Here is a 19,174-nt window from a genome sequence, read left to right as displayed (position 1 = left end):
TGTGTGGGAGGGGAGGTGCTACCGGTGCCAGACTTATCATTTGGCTGGAAAGCCATGAAAACATGCAATAACATAAGATCACCAAAGCGATGGATCTGCTAAGCCGCACGAGTGTGGCACAGACGCCAAGCGCCACGGGCCGGGAGACGAAGGGGTCGTCTTCACTCGCCCATCGGCTGCAGCCCGCACACAGCGTCCACGCGCACACCAGAGCCAGGGGAGAGTTGTCCCCGCAAGGAGCCCGGGAACATTAGGACTCAATCAGGACTTTCTCCGTCGAGGTGGTTGGTTGGACTCTCCGCTCCGCAAGCCCCGCCCCGCCCGTCGGGTAGCGCGGCCTGGTCCCGGCGCCTGCGACTCCTCGGAGCCACCGCCTCCGCGCCGGCCCCGGGACCGACCCCGCCGTCGGACCCGCCACCATGGACCCGACGCCCGAGCTGCTCTTCTACGTGAACGGCCGCAAGGTGAGCGCGCCCGCGGCCGGCAGCGCAGGGAACGGCTCCCGCGCCGTCCCTCATCCCCTCAGAGCGGCGGAGGCGCGACCCCACCCCGGCTTGCTCGTGAAAGCCACGCTTGCCTTTGCGACCTCGCCGCCACCTCGGGGCAGGGAAGGGACGTGTTTTCAGGGACTGCCCTGGACCTTCGAGCCCCCGCCTTCCTCATGGTCCCTTTTCCTCTCCTTCCAAGGCTCACAGGCTGATTACCACCCTCCCCACTAAACAAGAAGGAGAATGAGCTCTTCTTACCACCGAAGCCGGCACTCCCGGCGCTCTCCTGCAGACTCCCCGCCCATAACGGGAGCATCTCCCAACGGACTGAGAGCAGCCTAAGGAGCTGGCTGAGCCTCAGCTCGCAGGGTGTGTGTGGATGAGCAGGGAGCAATTTAGAGTCGGGCAGAACCTTAGAGATGAACTAATTCAAACCACCCTCATCGTTTCTCAGATGAAGAATTGTGACTTTCCAAAGTCATAGCTAGTTCCTGGCAGAGTTGAGTCAAAGCCAGGCTCTGCGGACCCTGAGGTCCTCCTGGGATCCACCGCCGGGCTCACTCTGCAAATCCTCAGCGGCAGTTCCAGGCAGTGTCCAGTGTCTGGGGCCAGTAAAGCCCCGTGGCCATCCTTTAAAGCACCCCGCCCCCCGGATGTGGGCATCAAGCTCTGCTCACTCTTAATGTTGTCCCAGCATATTGACATCTTTGAAGAGGGAAACTGAGGCAGGAAGGTTAAAGAGCTTCCTTAAGAGCTAACAACCGAGCAAGGGCTGTGATAACTCCTTTCCATGGTGCCGGTGCTGGTTCATGTGGAGCCACCTGTGACCCTTCCTTCTGGCTGAGGGCATGCATGACACTTGTCCTGACTGACCCCAGCTGTCTCCCCAGGAAGCTAAGGAAGGTTAAGCAGCAGCCCCCTTGCCTGTGAGACCTGTTCCGCCGTGAGCCTAATTTCACATTTATGGTTTTCTATTAATTTTTTAAAGAGGAGCCCTCAAATTGTACAAGTTCTAGACCCACAAAAACTTTGCCCCTGCTGCCTGGGTTCCACACTGGGTAAGATGAGCTCGTTTTTTCCTGATCTATAATGGGGGCCATTAGGACCCCTCACAAGACTGCTGTGAGGGTGAGATGTGATAACAGGGTGAGATGATTTACATTATGTCATTTTTTCTTCTTTTGCACAACAGAATGGTATAATAAAACTGGCTTTTTTGTTTAGACAAACAAGGGTTCAATTCCAGCTCTAACTCTTCGTTGAGACAACCTAATCTCTCAGAGGCTCAGTTCCTCAGTTCCTTTGTTAAAAGGGGTTAATACTACCCACTTCTTACAGAGTGATCACGAGTGTTCAATCCGTGTAAGGGCCTACTATATGCCAGGCAGCGTTTCAGGCTTCCGAGATATAGCAGAGCACAGTAATTAATGGCAGAGTCCCTGCTTGCGTGGAGTTCATGTTGTGCAGGGAAGACAGACAGCAAGCATAGAAATAAATGGAAATGTATAATGTCAGGGACTGATAAGTACTGATATAAAAAATAAAACAAAGTGAGGGGACAGAGAGGGGGCAGGAGCTGATATTTTAGATGGGATGGATATTTTGGCCCCTCTGAAAAGGTGACATTTGAGCAACCACTGGGAGCAAGCCATACAAACACCGGGGACAGAGCCTTCCAGGCAGAGGGAGTGGCAGGGACAAAGGCCCCGAAGTGGGAGGATTTCTGTGTGCTCAGGGGACAGGTTGGGGGGGCTGGACACATGGCCGGAGGCCAGATTACTAGGGCTTTGGAGGTGACAGTAAAGGTTTTGGTTAAATGAGGAAACAGGTGTTTTGAGTCTAACATCTTCTCCCCTCTTCTCTCTCCCCTACTTCCAAACAAACTGCATTGGGATTCTTAACGTAATGGCTAACAACAGTCTGCACTTTATTGATTTTTAAAATTAAATAAGCTGGTTCTTATCTATCAGCCCACTTATCTATCAGGCCAAATGTCCTGTTATCGTTTGTAAAGTATACTCTAGAGATATTGATTTACTTTTTTAAATTACTCCATTCAAAGAAATTGTGTCACCCCTTCCCATTCCTTCTCCTCCCTTCCAAATTCTGAGGCAGTATGTGCTTAGATACTGGTAAGCAAGCCTGACTGCTACGTGGAAAGAATTAGAATAAATTTCCTAGTTCAGAGACTGAGGGTCTGTTGAGAAAATGTGAGAGAGAAACCACCAGAGAAGAGGGGTCTTGAAGTCAAACATGACCTCTGGAATTAAAAACTAGTCTTTGAAAAGGAAGCTTGGAAGCCACTCAGGAGACATTAGGTGACGTGATTGGTCTTTGGTCTGTGCTTTTTGCAAAATCTCCCCGGGTCACCAAAAGGTGTCATCAGGCAGAAGCTAAGGCCATCTGGAGGCAAGACCAATGCACATTGGTCAGAGCCTTAATCATAGAGAGACTTCTGGAATCTTATTTGCTCCACTAAGGGCCCAGAAGAACAGCTGACCCATTTAACATGGAGTTTAAGGGATGAGGGGCCCATGAATAAATTATACCATAGATGCCACATTCTGACCTCAACTCAGGAACTGAAGCGTGTCATTCTGTGAGGCTGTGAGGTGTAGAGATCAAAGGTGTGGGCTTTGGAACTAGTCAGCCATGGGTTTGAATCCTGTGTCTGTTCTGCCACCTGACAGTCCAGGGCCTCAGACAAGGTCCTTAATATCTCTGAGCCTCAGTTTTCTCCTCTGCAAAGCAGAGCTAATAACAGAAACTTATCTTCTGGAATTGGGGTGAAGATTAAATTCCATGGATAGTGATTAGCAAGTGCTCGTACACAGTTAACACTTAATATGTGGAAATGATTGTTAATATCTGGACCAGAAAATAATCTCCTTCATTAGTAGAGCCAGAACTTGCTTAGAAGTGTCAAGAAAGCTAGGAAGTAGTCATTGAGCATTGTTTGCTACATGGGCATAGGTTCTTAGTATTATGTAGGAATCTGGAAGAAGCTGTTCATTGGCTGGTGTTTCCTGGAGTCCTTGGTCTACTGAGCTGCTGAGATGGTTGCAATGATTCAGACAATGGGATTGGGGGCAGGGGGATAGAGGCAGCTTGGGCAGGAAGAACCAACAAGCAAAGTGAATTTTAAAGCAACCTGAGCTCAGGCAGAAGTGTCCTCTTTCTTCTTTCTAACTCTGTCTTGGATTTGGCCGGGCCCCCTCAAGCACTAGTCACCAGCCATGCACAAAGGAAAGTGATTTCTTAACCTTGTGCAATGTGAACTTGGACTCTCCCAAAAGGGCTGGCAGAGATACAGAGGGACAGATTCCGCCCTTGCGACACTCAAGACTATACTGAGATGAGTATGTGCAACGACCCTGACCTGAGAACTGTCATCATCTCTCCAATCCAGAGTCAACAAGAATAACTCTGTCCCCATCCCCTCTGTACATCCCACTATTTTAGTGTGACCTTCCTGCTTCACTTCCAGAGCTGCCAGGACAGCTAGATCCCTGTTTCCACTTCAGATATGATCTTGTCCAAATCAAGAAAAATAAACACATTTCAAGCCAGTGGCACTTTGAACCAGAACTCCAATCTTTTGCAACCTCTCCTAGAACAAATAGACAAACAAGCAAGGCCTGCTTCTTCCATTAATTCCTTCCCAAAATATGTAAATATTCCCCAAGGATAAAATGCTATTCTTTCCTGTCTGTCTATTAAAACGGGGCATCTGTGATTTGCCGTTGTATCTGGGGAAAGACATAAAGCCAGAAGCTTTGTGTTGTTATCTGAGATCCATTTCTTCTTTCTTTTCTTCTGCTGTCATTAATGTGTTGCCTCATGGTCTCAGATGACTGCTGGAGTTCTAGCCACTTCATCCCTATTTCAGGCAGCAGGAAAGGATAGACAACCAACAGTTTCTGCCACTGGTAACTTCTGTTTTTCTTTCTTTTCTTCTGTTCAGACACCCCAGTCTATGAGAAATCATTCCTCCCTTCCCAGTGTTCTCATAGCAAATTGTACACATCATGTTCAAGTCATTCGTTTAATTAGTTAACATTTAGTACATCCCTATGATATATCCCCAGCACAGAGCTCAGAATTTGACACAGAGAAGAACAGAAGATGGTTTCTCTCGGGATTGAGATAGGCTTACACATACACAAATAATTATGACACAGAGTAAAATGTGCCGTAAAAGAAGGGGGAAGGACATTGGCCATGGAAACACAGAGGAGAATGGTCACTGGGAACAGGGACTGGGAACGCGTGTATTAGGTGGCCACACTCTGCCCAGGGAACGTTTGAGCAGGGCAGGGAATGACAAAATTCTGCCAAGTGGAGAAGAAAGGGGCTTTTAGGACAGAAAGGAGCCTGTGCGGATGTGGTGAAGGTGAGAGTCCGTGCACTGCTGGCATCGGCCAGTTCTTCCATGTGGCCTGAGTGCAAGATACGTGGAGACAATGGGGCGGTTTATAGAAGCGGCCTGGCCGAGGAATTTGATCTTCTTCTTGTACTCCAGGAATGCATGGATTGAATTCACCTAAGACGCACTCAGTGTGCTCGTTTAAAATGTACATTTTCTGATTCTCTCTCCCAGAAATCCTGATTCCATAGAGAATTCATTTTAAGAAGCATCCCGGTGATTCGGAAATTCTGAGCATGACAGTTCGGCAGGCAGGAGTGATGTTAAATTTAGGCAGATATTGAGATGACTTGGATTTTGGAGTGGTCACTGGTAGTGGTGTAGAGGGCAGTATCGTGGGTGGCACGAATGGAGGCAGGGGGACCTGGTAGGCAGCTATTAATAATAGAATCATTTAGGCAAGTGTTGATACAAGCTCATTCCAGATAGTGACAGTAGAAGAGAGGGTGTTTGGAGAATCATTTTGGGAGTGTAAGTGGAAGAACTTGGTGACATCGATTGTGTGGATTGAAAGAAAGAAAAAGTTGAAAATAGGTCAGGTTTTTAAACTTAGATAACCTAGCGGATAGTGAGGCTATGAAACAGGTTAGAGGAAAGAAGGAAGGAGTACACTGGGAAATAAAGAGTTCCATTTGAGGGCCAGTTAAGTTGAAGATGCCTGGGAGGTACCCCACTTTTTATATTGTAGTAGGTGTACACACACTCACACACATACTCTTCTAGGGCACAGATCTGACCTTGGCAACTGGCGTGTGCCTCACCTGGCCTTGCATGTGGACACTTAGAATTGAGGGTAAGGAGGCAGCCATGGACTAAGCACATGCCTCTCCTCACCTGCTTCCCAGGAGGGCAAATTATTATATGGTGAAAGATGAATACGGCTTCTGAAATTGTGAAGCAAATTGTGCTTCTATATGTTCTGTGAATTGAAAAGAAATCCAGAATTTTTAATCAAAAAAGAGAAAACATGGTCACCTTGGAAAGCATAACCAATCACGGTGTCTTGATCATGCCGTCCACAGGTGCCACTGTGCTGCCGGCCTGCTCGCATGAATTCGCCCGGCGTTTCCTTGCTGCACACCTTTGCAGCACGTGGCATACACGTTTTATCTTTTCCTTTGTTTCTTTGATTTGGGGGACATGGTTCGTTGTGGTCTCTTTCTGACTGTAATTATTCGAACATGATAAGTCTTTTTAAAAAAATTAACTATCGATTTCTCAGAGGCTATTCTATTCCAAAAGCTTCTCTCTCTGTCTCACTTGCTGTCTTTCTCTCTCTCTCTCCCCCCACCCTACTCTGTTCTGCTAATGTCTTTTCTCTCACTTGCTTCCGACTCTCTAGGAAAAGCTGGACAGGAGTCATTCGTGTTATTAGTAGACACAATCACTGCCTTAGAGAACAGAGCTAATTCAGAATTAAGGACAGGGGTGCAATTGTGGGGAGCTCAAGATTACACTTAAGAGAGGTGATTTGAATATCACAGGTGTTCCATAAACATGAAATCGACTTGAAAATATGAGTAGAAGGATTAATTAATGTGCATTTCTCTCAAATTAGTGTGTTCCTACCAATGTGAATTTCTCACCAGCTCTGTCAACTTGCGTAACTCATTTTCTCTATGATATAGGTGATAGAAAGAAATGCTGATCCTGAAATAATGCTGTTACCATATCTGAGGAAGAAGCGTATCCTTTGCTTTGAGTGTGTATGTGTGTATATGTATGTATAGCTCTTATGTCCTCATCAAATAATATGTCAAATATCTTTTTAGAAACATGCTGAGACATAATCCCTACTATTACGGTTTTATGTTTATCTTTGAGAAAGTTCCGCATCTTAGTTTTATAGACAATACACAATTGTGGCTGTCAGAAGAACCAAGTTCTTTCTAATGTCTGTATAAAATAGAGAAACTAGCAATGGAAACTAAAGCAATAGATGTTTAAAGAGCTTAAGTAAGTATCTCTTAGAATTAAAAGTGACAATATTTACACTGTATTTTCAAGGACTAATCATCATGCCCATTAGAAAAAGAGAGCACAGAAATCACCTAAAATGAAAGTAAAAGAAAAATGGAGAAATTAAACCTGAAAATATTACCCTAGAAAGACTTTCTAAATAAAAGCCATCTTAGGAATGGATTTTTAGCTTGCTATGCATGAACTCCAGTGAGCTTCCAGAGATCGGTAGACCCCACTAAACTATGTACAAAATTATGTGACAATGGGAGTTTGTACATTTTCCCCCAGGAAGAGTGAAATTCCCCAAAGAGTACACAACTCCAAAGCATCAATTACTACTTTACAGATGCATAATTGTCAAAACATACCCCTGAAACATACTCATGGAAGTTGTTCAAGATCTTTAGACATAAAAACAATGAACACTGACTTCCAGGTTAGCCACAGTACCTATGTATACTATTTAAAGTTTGGTTCCCTGTGAGTGACAGAAAACCCCAAAAAGTAGTAAATAAGATAGAAGATAGAAGTTTATTCCTTTCTTGTTGCGTTGGTTCAGGTTCTCTACGAAGCAGACACCAAAAATGGATTAAACATGCAAAGGTTTTGTTTGTTAGGAGAAATGCCTGCATGAAAGGAAATAGGGAGGGAGTCGGAGAAGGCTTACGGAGCCGTTAGACCACAGTGCAAGTCTGACCCTGGAAAAGAAGAGAGGGAGAGAAGGTTGAATGGAAGGGCCTTAGACTGCTGGTCAGTCTAAGACATGTTCTTCAAAACCACTGGGGATACTTGACTAGGACTTCATCTCTCCATAGCGCTGAGCCGTTGGTGGTGTGCAGCCCATGGGAGGCACGGCCTTAAAGCAAACCAGGGCAATCAACTTCCAAGTGCAGCAGATGAGTCTCTTGGTCATTACCCTCCATGTTGAAAGGGGTCTGTAAGACACGTTTGCGTGGCTGTCATACTCACATAAAGGAAACCCAAAGGTAAGTGGATCAGGGCCAGTAAAGCAGTGTCACGACATTGTCAGGGAGCCAAGCTCCACCCTCCTCAGCATGCAGCTTTCCCTGCCTCTATCAGAGATGACTAACTGAGGTTCAGACCTCAAAACTAAATTCCAGCAAATAGAAGAAGTAATTGGCAAAGAAAGGGGCACCCCTCTCCTTTCTAGGACACTCCCCTAACAGAAGTCATACACAACACTTGTATTAGGTCATTAAGTATGAAATGTCGGATTTCCTTAAGTGCTAAGTTTGACGGTTGATACCTCTGACATTTTCACTTTGACACTTCTTGTTTTATTTTTATTGTGAAGGTTACATCCTCATTATTTCAAATGCATGGTTTTTGGCTTGTGATTATCTTTCAGATCTTTTTTTAGAGCAACTTTTGTGAAACTATAGATAAGTCAAAATTCATGTTATTTTTGAATATGAGTTCCATCGTGGAACTGATGCTGCACAGATAGCTTGAAATATCAGTGAACTGTTTGGGAAGGATGTGGCTAATGAACACACAGTACGTTGATGGTTCCAGAAGTTCTATTCTGGTGATTTTAACTCGAAATGAGCCACATGGGCGACCTGAGACCAAAGTAGATAACAAGCAGAAAGCTGTAGTGGAAACAAATCCATCTCTCAACCTACGCATGAATTAGCAGCAAGGTTTGATGTTACTATTCCAACAATATTGGACTATTTGACACAAATCATCAAGGTAAAGAAGCTGGATAGATGGGTACCGCATGAATTAAACAAGTGTCAGAAGAGAAATCATCTCAAACCTTTCTTTGCTGTCATGACATAAAGGCAAACCATTTCTACACTGTATTGTTACATGTGATGAAAAATGATTCTTTCTGACAATCACAAGCATTTGGCACAATGGTTGGATAAAGATGAAGTGCCGAAACACAGTCCAAAACCAAATGTTCATCAAAAAAAGCTAACGGTGTCTGTTTGGTGGTCCAGCGCTGGTAGTATCCGCTACAGCTTAATGAAACCTGGTCAATCAATTACAGCAGATGTCTACTGCAACCAGTTGGATGAAATGATGAGAATGCTTTCAATTAAACAGCCAAGATTGGTCAACAGAGACAGGCCAGTCCTCTTGCAAGACCACATGTTGCAAAATACAACTCTGCTCAAACTACAGAGGCTGGCCTTGGAAACTCTCTGTCATCTACCGTATTCACCAGACCTTGCACCAACTGACTACCACTTCTTCCAGGCTTTAGACCACTTCTTGCTGGGAAAAATATTCAATTCTCAACAAACTGTGGAAAACGCCTTTCACAATTTCATTGTCACTTGCTCTCCAGCCTTCTTCACTGCTGCATAAACAAGCTACTGTTAAGATGGCAAAACTGTATCAATAGTTTAGGCACATATTCTGATTAATTGTATTGCTTCTTGTTTGAGATATAATAAACCAAACTTTTGATTCAAAATTGGACATTTCATATTTAATGACCTAATATGTACATCCCATTAGCCAGCATTGTTAATGACCTATCTGGCTGCAGAGGAGGCTGAAAAAATGTATTCTTTATTCTGAGCAGCCATGTCTATGGCTAAAAGTCAGGGTTTTTATTACTAAGGAATAATGAAAGAACAGATATTAGGGAACAGCTAGCAGTTTCTTCCACTGAAAGGCAGAGAAATATGAGAAACATGGCTAATATGACACAAATATTTCAAGAATTATTTATAATAATAAATAGGCACAGATAAGGATGAGAACAAGTGTGTAATATAGTCATACCTTAAAATACTGAAGCCCTTACATGGATAGACTCTTCCATTTTTAGTTTGGCCCTATTTTTGGTAACCTGAGGTTCAATTGTTTCCAAAGGGAGGGCACGAGATACAACACATAAAATGAAATCAAGAATTTATAAGATTATAGCTGGTAGAATAGCACCTAAGACATACAGATATCGTTTGATGAATATGTATTGAACTTAACTATACTTTTAAGAGTCTGTGATGGTGCCGTCTCATAAGGTCAGGGCTATTCTAAAAAAGAATCACGGAAAATATGATCTTTAACCACGCTTCTTCCAGTTCGACTCACAGGAACTAAGTACGGCTGTGGAGGGGGAGGCTGTGGTGCGTGTACAGTGATGCTATCACGATACAACCCCACCACCAAGAAGTTAAGGTACCTGGCAGCAAAGTCCACCTATGGTTGAATGTTTTGAGCTTCGTTCATTCCTTCATGTAGTAAATATGTATTGAGTGCCTACTAAGTGAAAGGAACTGGGGCACTGGGGGTTCGGTAATGAACAAGACAGACATGGTCCCAGAAATGTGAATGGGTTGGGGAAAAAACGTGCTATCAGTGAGGATAACATATGGTCAAAGAATCCCCTGTCAGAAATTGAGAGGCTGCCTGACTCCCTGTGCTGTCTGGAGAGGAAAGACAGGCTAAAATCACAGTGAAGGATAATGCCATCATCAGATATAATTATGTATATTAATTTATTCACGGACTTCTCATCATTTCAATTTATATATGTATGTGGATGTGTACTGTCTATACCCATGTGTACTATCTATTTTCTCTTAACTAGAATATACACTCTACAAGGGCAGGGATTTTATCTGTCTTGTTCACCAGTGAGTCTTAGCACCTAGAACTCTGCCTAGCACATAGTAGGCACTTAATACATATTTACATTTATTTATAAATGAATAATATCCTTCCAATCTTTCTGTTGTATATACAAATAGAAGCATACTGCAATACTGTTTAAAAACTGTATATTTTGTTAATTTCTCATTAATATCTTTTTAAAATAATAAATGTAAATGGATAGGTATATTCCATCATTTGGATGTACTAAAACCAATCCCCAAAGAGTATTCACTTAGATTATTTTTAGTTTTCATTATTATGAGAAACACATCAATGAATATTCCTGTAGATATATTTATATTTATGTCTGTGGCTATTTTCCTATGATACATCCATAGGGGTGGAATTGCAGAGTAAAAGACAGTGTGCATCTTCAAGGTTTTTATGTCTTTCAGTGAAATGTCTCCCAGAAGAGCTTGGGGAGAATTTAATCGCCATTCTTATAAGCAGTGTATGAGTCCCACTTTCCCAAGCCTTTGCTACCAAGGGATATTATAATTTAAAAAAAATTTGTCATTTCCTTTGATAAATTGCTTAATTTGATTCTTTCTTAATTTTTGAGGTTGAACATTTGTTTCACATATTTATTGGCCATTTGTGGCCATTTGTGGACTATTTGGTAAATGAGAACATTTTAAGAGTCATTTTGAATTGGACATTTTCTAGCAGTGGTTCTGTGAGATTGAGGAGCTCTGTATTCCACACCCTGTTTCTTCCTCTGAAGCACAATATCACATTCACTTTATCACCCAACCAATCCCTGGCCCAGCATCTGCCTGGAAGATGGAATAATTTCTAGGTGGATGGGTGGTTGCACGTGACTGGAGAATGTCAGCCACCCCTCCCCTCCCCGCACCCACTGCCTTATTCAAAAGGAAAAACTATTAAAGTTAGTGGAAACTGTTCTGAAATTAGAATTAGGAGGCTTAATTTTAATCCTGCATCTGACACTCCATTTGAGACCCTGAGTAAATTACTCTGATCCTCAGATTTTATGTAATAATACTTTTGCAAAATGGGTGTAAGCTAAGGACAAAATATATATGCAAAGGCTGGGGACATGATACAAACCTGCCATAGTAGAGGTGCCCAGTGAATGCTTGGTCCCCTTTCCCCCTGAATACAAGGTAATTTGTATTTCATGCTTCTCTTTTGTATTCTGAAGGCATTACCCAGCCAATGCCTGTCTGATCCCCATCTGTTCCCTGCATGGTGCCGCCGTCACCACGGTAGAGGGCATAGGAAGCACCAAGACCAGAATCCATCCTGTTCAGGTGAGGATGTGCCTCTTTCTTAAGTGTCTTTGTGCCTCCAAAATCATTAATGACATTATGAGGCCCTGAGATTAAGAGAGCACAGCAGTCTGCTGCTCAGGCCCTGCTAACACATAAAGCCCAGCCAGGCCCAGGAGCAAAGCCTGGGATACTGGGATATGCATGTTTGTGACTAACTTCTTGGAAAGATGCTTTTGGAAGACTAGAAGACTTTCTCTTTTCTAAGAAAACCTTGACGTTTCTGGGTTTGTTTTCTGTGTTCTAATTAGATGGGACCTGTCCATCTTACATCTTCCAAACTCATAGAGAAACAAGAGCCATGTGCATTGAGGGACATAATTTTCTTGTTTTTTTTTTTAATAAGGTGAGAAATAACATGATCTTGAAGATGAATGAACATCTCAGCTACCAAAAAGATTTGTCAAACTTAGGACTTGTGCAGAAGACAGACGATAGGAATTGTCAATTAATTTTGAGGCTTTTGCTCCCAAAGTGGCACCTTGTTAGAGCTTTTGCCTCAAGGGAAAAGACACCTTGAGACTCCTGACTCTTTAAATTATGTATACATTGCCCATAAAAATGCCCTTGCTGCTTGTTTTTATCTGAGTTAATGAGGGTTACTTATAAGGAGAAGTAGAAGACAGAAAAGATAGGAGCAACAGAAAATGGCCAAACTTCAAGTTCTTTAGACTTGAAGAGATCTTGGCTTCTATTTATTTTTCATGAAACCTCATTCCCTAGAGGGAGAGAATTCTGCACAGATACCCTGGTGAGACTTGGCCTTAGGCAGGCGTGCAAACACCCTTTCATTCCCTAACTGGTGCTGAGCTGCCATCAGCTTCCAAAATGGACTTGCACCTCAGAACTTAGACTCTAAAGAGAAAATGCTAGTGGGGGGAAAGGCATGGAAGAAATAAAGGAAATATTTCCTTCTTTTATTTCTCAATTTGAATGTAATTTGGTTCGTTTCTCTGAAGGACTTCCTTTATCTCAGTAATTCACAACCTCAACTGCACATTGAAACCACCTGAGAATCTTTAAAAGATGTATACCTGTGTCCCACCCCTAGCAACTAAGTCAGTTGATTTGGGGTGCTGCTTGGGCCCTAGAATTCTGGAAGCTCTCAAGGTGATTGTAAAGGCTGAAAACCCTGCCTTCGGTGAAGCTCAAAAACTGATGAGGTTGAACATCACAACAATCCAGCCCTAGGTGGGAGGCACCTGGGATGAGAAGGGCTTTCAAGGACCTCTTGTTCAACTTTAACGTGCAGACAAATTGCCTAGGATGTTGTTAAAATGCAGGCTCTGATTCAATAGGTCTGGGGTGGGGCCCAAGATTCTGCATTTCTCACCTTTCTGTGCTTCCAGGAGAGGATCGCCAAGTGTCATGGCACCCAGTGTGGATTCTGTACCCCTGGGATGGTGATGTCCATGTATACACTGCTCAGGAACCACCCAGAGCCCACTCTGGATCAGTTAACTGATGCTCTTGGTGGTAGGTTATATGCGTATGTGTGTGTTTATTTTTAAATGATGATGATGACGATGATGACAGCTAATAATGTCTACCTACTATGTGCTGCACACTGTATTAAATGCTAGTTGAAGATGATCTCATTTAATCCTCACAATAACTTTATAATATAGCTATCATTATTATGCCCATTTCATAGATGGAGAAACTGAGGTTTGGAAAGAGTAATTTTGTTCAAAGTTATACTATATCACCAATAAGTAGAAGAGTTGGTTTGTTCAAATCAGGATCCAAACCAGACCCACACATTGCATTTGGCTAATGTATTTCTGAAATCTCTTTTAATCTGTAAGAGTCCCCTCCCTTTTTTGTTGTTTGCTTGTTTCTATAATCATTAAAAGGCCAGTTTTTCATTTATCCTTGGAAAGAGTCCAGTTGGAAACAGTCCTTGGCAAGAGTCCCGTTGTCTCTACATGCTGCTCTGTTGCTACTCTCTCCTATTGGGTGGGTGCTCTCAGGACCATGTGCAGTATCAGAGGGCTGTCGGTGAATACAGCATGAAGTCAAAGAGACTGAGGTCTTCTGGTGATACTTGTTTCAAAGAGCTCTCTCTATCCACTCTAGAGTCACTTTATCAAGTTCGGGAGCTCAGTGTGTCTGTGTGTGTGTTGGGGGGCCTCATCAACAAGAGTCTAAACAATTTTTAAAAATGATAGCCTCTCAAATCCTATTTCTGCTGGAACTCTCATGGCTCTATTTTTCTTTGCCTCCTGCCTCCTGAGGACCTCATTTCTCTGCTAGTGAACATGAGTCCTCTGCAACAGTGTTCCAGGGAAAACCAGAGCAAATGGAAGCAGGAGGGAGAGACATAGCATATAACTGCCTTCTGCCTGATTTCCTGTAGGTCTTACCATGCATTTGATTTCATGACTGTTTATGTTGTGAAGAAGTGACAAAGGGTTCACAAATTTTGAGGTACCTAAGACATATAATACATGGAGAATTTATGAATAATGAAGATTCCTGGGACACACCCCCAGACAGCTTGTCTAAGTGGCCTTGTTTTGTAAATAAGACCTCAGATTTGGGGGTGAGTGAAGAACACAAGACCTGTGTGAAAGAAACACTGGCCTAATAATTTATTGTTGTTGACCTTAAGCAATTAGAGTCAGAAAATACGATTAAGTATTGAGTTTATTCAAGCACAAAGTTTATGCATGACCACCTGGGAAAGACAGACTCCAAAGGAATGGAGTCAGTGTTCCCAAGTGGGGAAGTTAAGATTTCATTTACACAGGCAGAAACAGAGAAGTTTAACAGGGTTTGCCATTTTCCATGCAAGGCCAGTCCATATGTTACAGTGATTTGATTGTCTACAGCTTTCTACATTCAAGGCAGATTGCTTTAACATTCTGTGAGGAGGAGTAATGATCTAAAGGGGTTCTGTCTCTGATGCCACTGGGTTATTTCTAATCATTTACAGGAAAAAGCAGAAGTTGCAACTGCATGACTCAGGCCACATAGTTATATTCCTCTGGAGGTTCAAAATAATTTAAAGTTCCAACAACTTTAAGTTTGAATTCCTTAATTTCACATTGTAAATAAACTGTGTGCCCAACAGCTTCCAAAGTTTAATAACTACTTTTGCTGCTGTATGATGCCTTTGATCTTTCTTTTCTTTTTTTTATTTTTTTTGCCTTTGATCTATCAACTGAAGCTTAGTGCTCTCTCCCTCTTTCCTCTCTCTCTTTTTAAAATAAATTGATAACTGCTATAGCGTTAACAATGAGGACTTTTTTTTCTCTCTTAAAAAAAGGAAATCCTGCCATTTGCAAAAACATATGTTAACCTGGAGGACATTATGCAGAGTGAAATAAGCCAGACACAGAAGAGCAAATATTACATGATCCCACTTATATGAAGAATCTAAAATAGCCAAACTCATAGAAGCAGAGAGTAGAATGGTGGTTACCAGGGGATGGAGAAGGGAAAACAAGGAGGTACAGGTGACCCTTGGACAACATGGGTCCAAACCATGTGAGTCCACTTATATACAGCTTTTTTTCAACCAAAAGTGGATCAAAAATATAGTTGTTGCGTATATAAAAGACCAACTTTTCGTGTAAATGCAGGTTCCCCAGGGCCCACTGCAGGACTTGAGTATGTGTGGATTTGGTTTTCTGTGGGCAGTCCTGGAACCAATCCCTTGCATATACCAAGGGAGATCGTATTGGTCAAAGGGTACAAAGTTTCAGTTATGCAGGATGAATAAGTCCTAGAGATCTACCGCACAGCATAATGTCTATGGTTAACAATACTGTATTGTATACTGAAACGTTTGCTAAGAGGGTAGATCTTATATTAAGTGTTCTTATCACTATATAAATGAGTAAATAAATAAATGGCAGGAGGCAACTTAGAGGTGATAGATATGTTTACTGCATTGACCGTGGTGATGGTTTCATGGGTATATACTTATTTCCAAACACATCAAGTTGGATACATTAAATATGTCCAGCTTTTTGTACGTCAATAATACCTCAATAAGGTGGCTTTTGCTTTTTTTAAAGTGAAGCTTAGCTCTTGAATTTGACCGTAGGGCAAGTTTTTGGCTTGAAATCGTTGGGGTGTTTGAGCACCTATTATAAGCAGAGGGCATAAAAACTGTTTACAGAAAAGTACAAATGGCTGAGCTGTTCAAATCTGCCTCGAGACTCTCAATTAAATATCTCAAGTTGCGGATGAAAAAAACCCAACTTTGTACAGACTAGGTGGACTGAAATGTCAAACGGAGTTTTCTTCTAGGATAGGGTCCTTATTTCCATCACACATTTGGCAGACTGTGCCTCGAGGTCTCTTGATTAACAGAGCTTGTTTATTCCCCTTCAGGTAACCTGTGCCGTTGCACTGGCTACAGGCCCATAATTGATGCATGCAAGACTTTCTGTAAAGTAAGTAGAAAGGAACACGTGGTTGAGTATATTTTCCCCCGATGAAACTAAACAGTAGGCATTGTCAGGTGTGATTAGAGGTACAACCATTGTTACTAATACAGGGCTACTTCTTATCTCAAGGTCTGTAACTGCTGTTTTATTCGCTCTCGGCCAGGGCGCTCACCTTCATTCATTGAGCTTGCCTTGGTGGTCACATAATGAGCACCGAAGCATTTTGACGTTGGCTGTGGATCACTGCTCCAAGAGGTCTTCCCTCACCTATTTGTCAGGTTCGCTGCTCTGGCACTCCTGTAGCCCCGTGCATGTGTGATGTGCACACGTGCACAGTGTGGCACAATTGCCCATCTGCTATTCCGTCTCTTCACGAGATTATAGGCTGCTTGACGGCAGAGGCTGTGCATTTCCAGGGCTGGTCACTGTGCACTCACTGGGTAGCTGCTCAATCAATATTTATTGAATGGATAAATAAACAAACAATATCGAAGTGAAGGACATAAGATTGTCCTTTGGAAGTTAAACTGTGAAATCAGTACATCACAGATAAGAACACAGTGATGATAATAACAATACTTGTTAATAATTTGTGTTAATATTTGAACTATTAAAATTAATAACTAATCATTGTCAATAGTTAATATTTATTGCTATGTGACAGGCTCAGTTATAAGATCGTTATATATTTTAACTTGTTTAATAATCACTGCTCTTCAAAATTTCCTATAAGCTCAGGTTTTTTATTAGAGTTAGTTTGGCTGTTTAAGTACAAATGGTTCTCTTTCCAGATATCTAACCATATTCATTCTGATTATGATTCAATTGGTAGTCGCCTGCTTTATTTCCTACTTAGTAGAATCAGCAATAAATTCCTAATGATTTGTTTTTTTGCCCACTAGTCTTCTGGCTGCTGTCAAAGTAAAGAAAATGGGATTTGCTGTTTGGATCAAGGAATAAATGGATTACCAGAATTTGAGGAAGGAAATAAGGTCAGTGAAATGTAACGTTTTTATGAGGTTTACTCAGGACATGAGCAGTAGCTGACTTCTCTTAGGAAGAATAAATGGCTACTCAATTTGACTAATTTGAAGTGTGTCAACGTGTCCCCTCTTCCATTCTCACTCTATTTCTATATAGAAAAATTTTATCCTAGCAACTTTGTCCCTCATCCCAGATATTATTCCCATTTAAATACAGCTATTTATGGGAGAGAAAACATATTGATCCCTTAGTGCCTCTTAGTTTTTCAAGAGCAGTCTTCAAGTCTTTTTTCAAAGGCCAGAAGCAAAGTGAGGTTGTCAGGAAAGTGAAATACCAGGCGGAGCAAGTCGTGATGGGAGCAGGTCAGGGAACTGTGCGTGTTCACAGCTGTGTCTGTGCCACTGCCTGCCTCCTCTGCTGTCCCCCAATTCCAAAGAGAATGTTCAGGGAGCTGAGGGGTCCAGAGGCCAATCGACATCTGTGCTGAGCTGCTAGTAACCAGGTCTGCGTTTGAGCCCTTGGTTTGCAGCTCATGTGTCTGACTGTATGCCCATCATCTTCCGACCTCATTCCACAAGGATTTTAAAGTAAAGTTGCTTGATGACAATAACTCCTGCTACCTTCTCTTTTTAAGGCAAGTCCAAAACTCTTCTCAGAAGAGGAGTTTCTGCCACTGGATCCAACCCAGGAACTTATCTTTCCTCCCGAGCTAATGGTAAGTCAGGCAACATTGAGCTCATCCTAGAGGAATTGATGGTGAATGTCAGGAAGGGTGTTTGCTTATGGATTCTCTCAAAAGTTGGCAAATAGGTAAGACTCATCTGTCATCCTTATCGCAAAGTCTGAAGAGTGTGGACTGAGGAGGAGGTAGAGGAATGAGGGTGAAGTCACCAGGAGGGGACAGCTGGGTTGACTATAAGAAGCAGCAGATAGTATTAGTATCTATGAAGTCAGGAAACCATGTGTGTTGATGCAGGCATGTTTTCTACTTTCAGTTTTGCTGAAGTTTATTCTTCCATAGAATGATTTGAAAAAATTAAGCATGTTGTATTTTTTAACAGTAAAGGTTCCTTGGAGACATGAGAGCACCAAAGGGAGATACGCGGAGCAGACACTAGGAGTAAAACACCATTACACTTTTATCCTCAGCTCTGATTCTTTGGAGAGCTGTACATTTGGGTCACTTTAATTTTTCAGAAGACTTGTATTTCCTTTGTCTGTTTGTACAATGACAGAGCAGAAACAGGTGGAAATGTTATCACAAGGCATCTTGACTCCCTATTGCTTTTTCAACAGATCATGGCTGAGAAACAACCACAAAGGACCAGGGTTTTTGGTGGTGAAAGAATGACATGGATTTCCCCAGTGACTCTGCAGGGACTTCTGGAAGCTAAATTCAAGTATCCCCAGGCCCCTGTTGTCATGGGAAATACCTCTGTGGGTATGTAGAACCCCAGGGACTACTTATGGGGAAACTGAGGAAAAGGGTTTGGGGGGAAATAAACTTCATATATGTGCATTCTCAGGAAAAGTGGTCTGAAATAGCATTTTTAATCCTTGATTAAAGGACTTGATTTCTTCAGCATTGCTCAGGAGACTTTGTAACCATTCACTAAATAAATAAATCCCTCTTGCCCTTCATTGGCACTGTGTACAGAGTTGTACCCGAGGGGCTTGCTCCATAGCAAACCAGCCACAGCAGTGCCAGCAACAGCTGTTCTGTCTTTCCGTTTGGGGACTATCTGGGCCTCACGTTTGAATTGCTGTTTGTTTCCTCTCTCAGTGGTGTCTCAATGGGCAGAATATGTTTTACTTAAACTGCAATTACAAGGTCTTCCTGTTGTGTCCAGTGTGGGCTCAGTTTGGCTGCCCACCTCTTTGAGGAGCCCCTAGAATCTTCCCAAGGAGAATTTTGAGTACGCCGTATGGCCCAAGTTTTAAGGCTGACAATTCCAGAGAGTCCTCCAAGTATAAGGAAAATCC

The 19,174-nt window shown here is 42.5% G+C and overlaps 1 protein-coding gene across 1 annotated transcript in view; it reads left to right on the top strand.

Moving 5' to 3' along the window:
• Positions 1 to 129: 129 nt before the first annotated feature.
• Positions 130 to 19,174, top strand: part of LOC105819244 (aldehyde oxidase-like) — a 68,781-nt gene continuing 49,736 nt past the window's right edge. The window contains 9 exon segments of the mRNA XM_012655451.1: positions 130 to 464; positions 6,543 to 6,600; positions 9,942 to 10,038; positions 11,681 to 11,789; positions 13,157 to 13,283; positions 16,152 to 16,213; positions 17,110 to 17,199; positions 17,826 to 17,906; positions 18,488 to 18,678. Coding sequence (XP_012510905.1) covers positions 420 to 464; positions 6,543 to 6,600; positions 9,942 to 10,038; positions 11,681 to 11,789; positions 13,157 to 13,283; positions 16,152 to 16,213; positions 17,110 to 17,199; positions 17,826 to 17,906; positions 18,488 to 18,678 — 860 coding nt within the window. The 5' untranslated portion in view covers positions 130 to 419.

The sequence above is a fragment of the Propithecus coquereli genome, unplaced genomic scaffold (genome assembly GCF_000956105.1).
Source record: "Propithecus coquereli isolate 6110/MARCELLA unplaced genomic scaffold, Pcoq_1.0 Scaffold113, whole genome shotgun sequence".
NCBI classification, from domain to species: domain Eukaryota; kingdom Metazoa; phylum Chordata; class Mammalia; order Primates; family Indriidae; genus Propithecus; species Propithecus coquereli.
The sequence above is the reverse complement of the archived record's forward strand: the minus strand, read 5'-3'. Positions and strand labels throughout refer to the sequence as shown.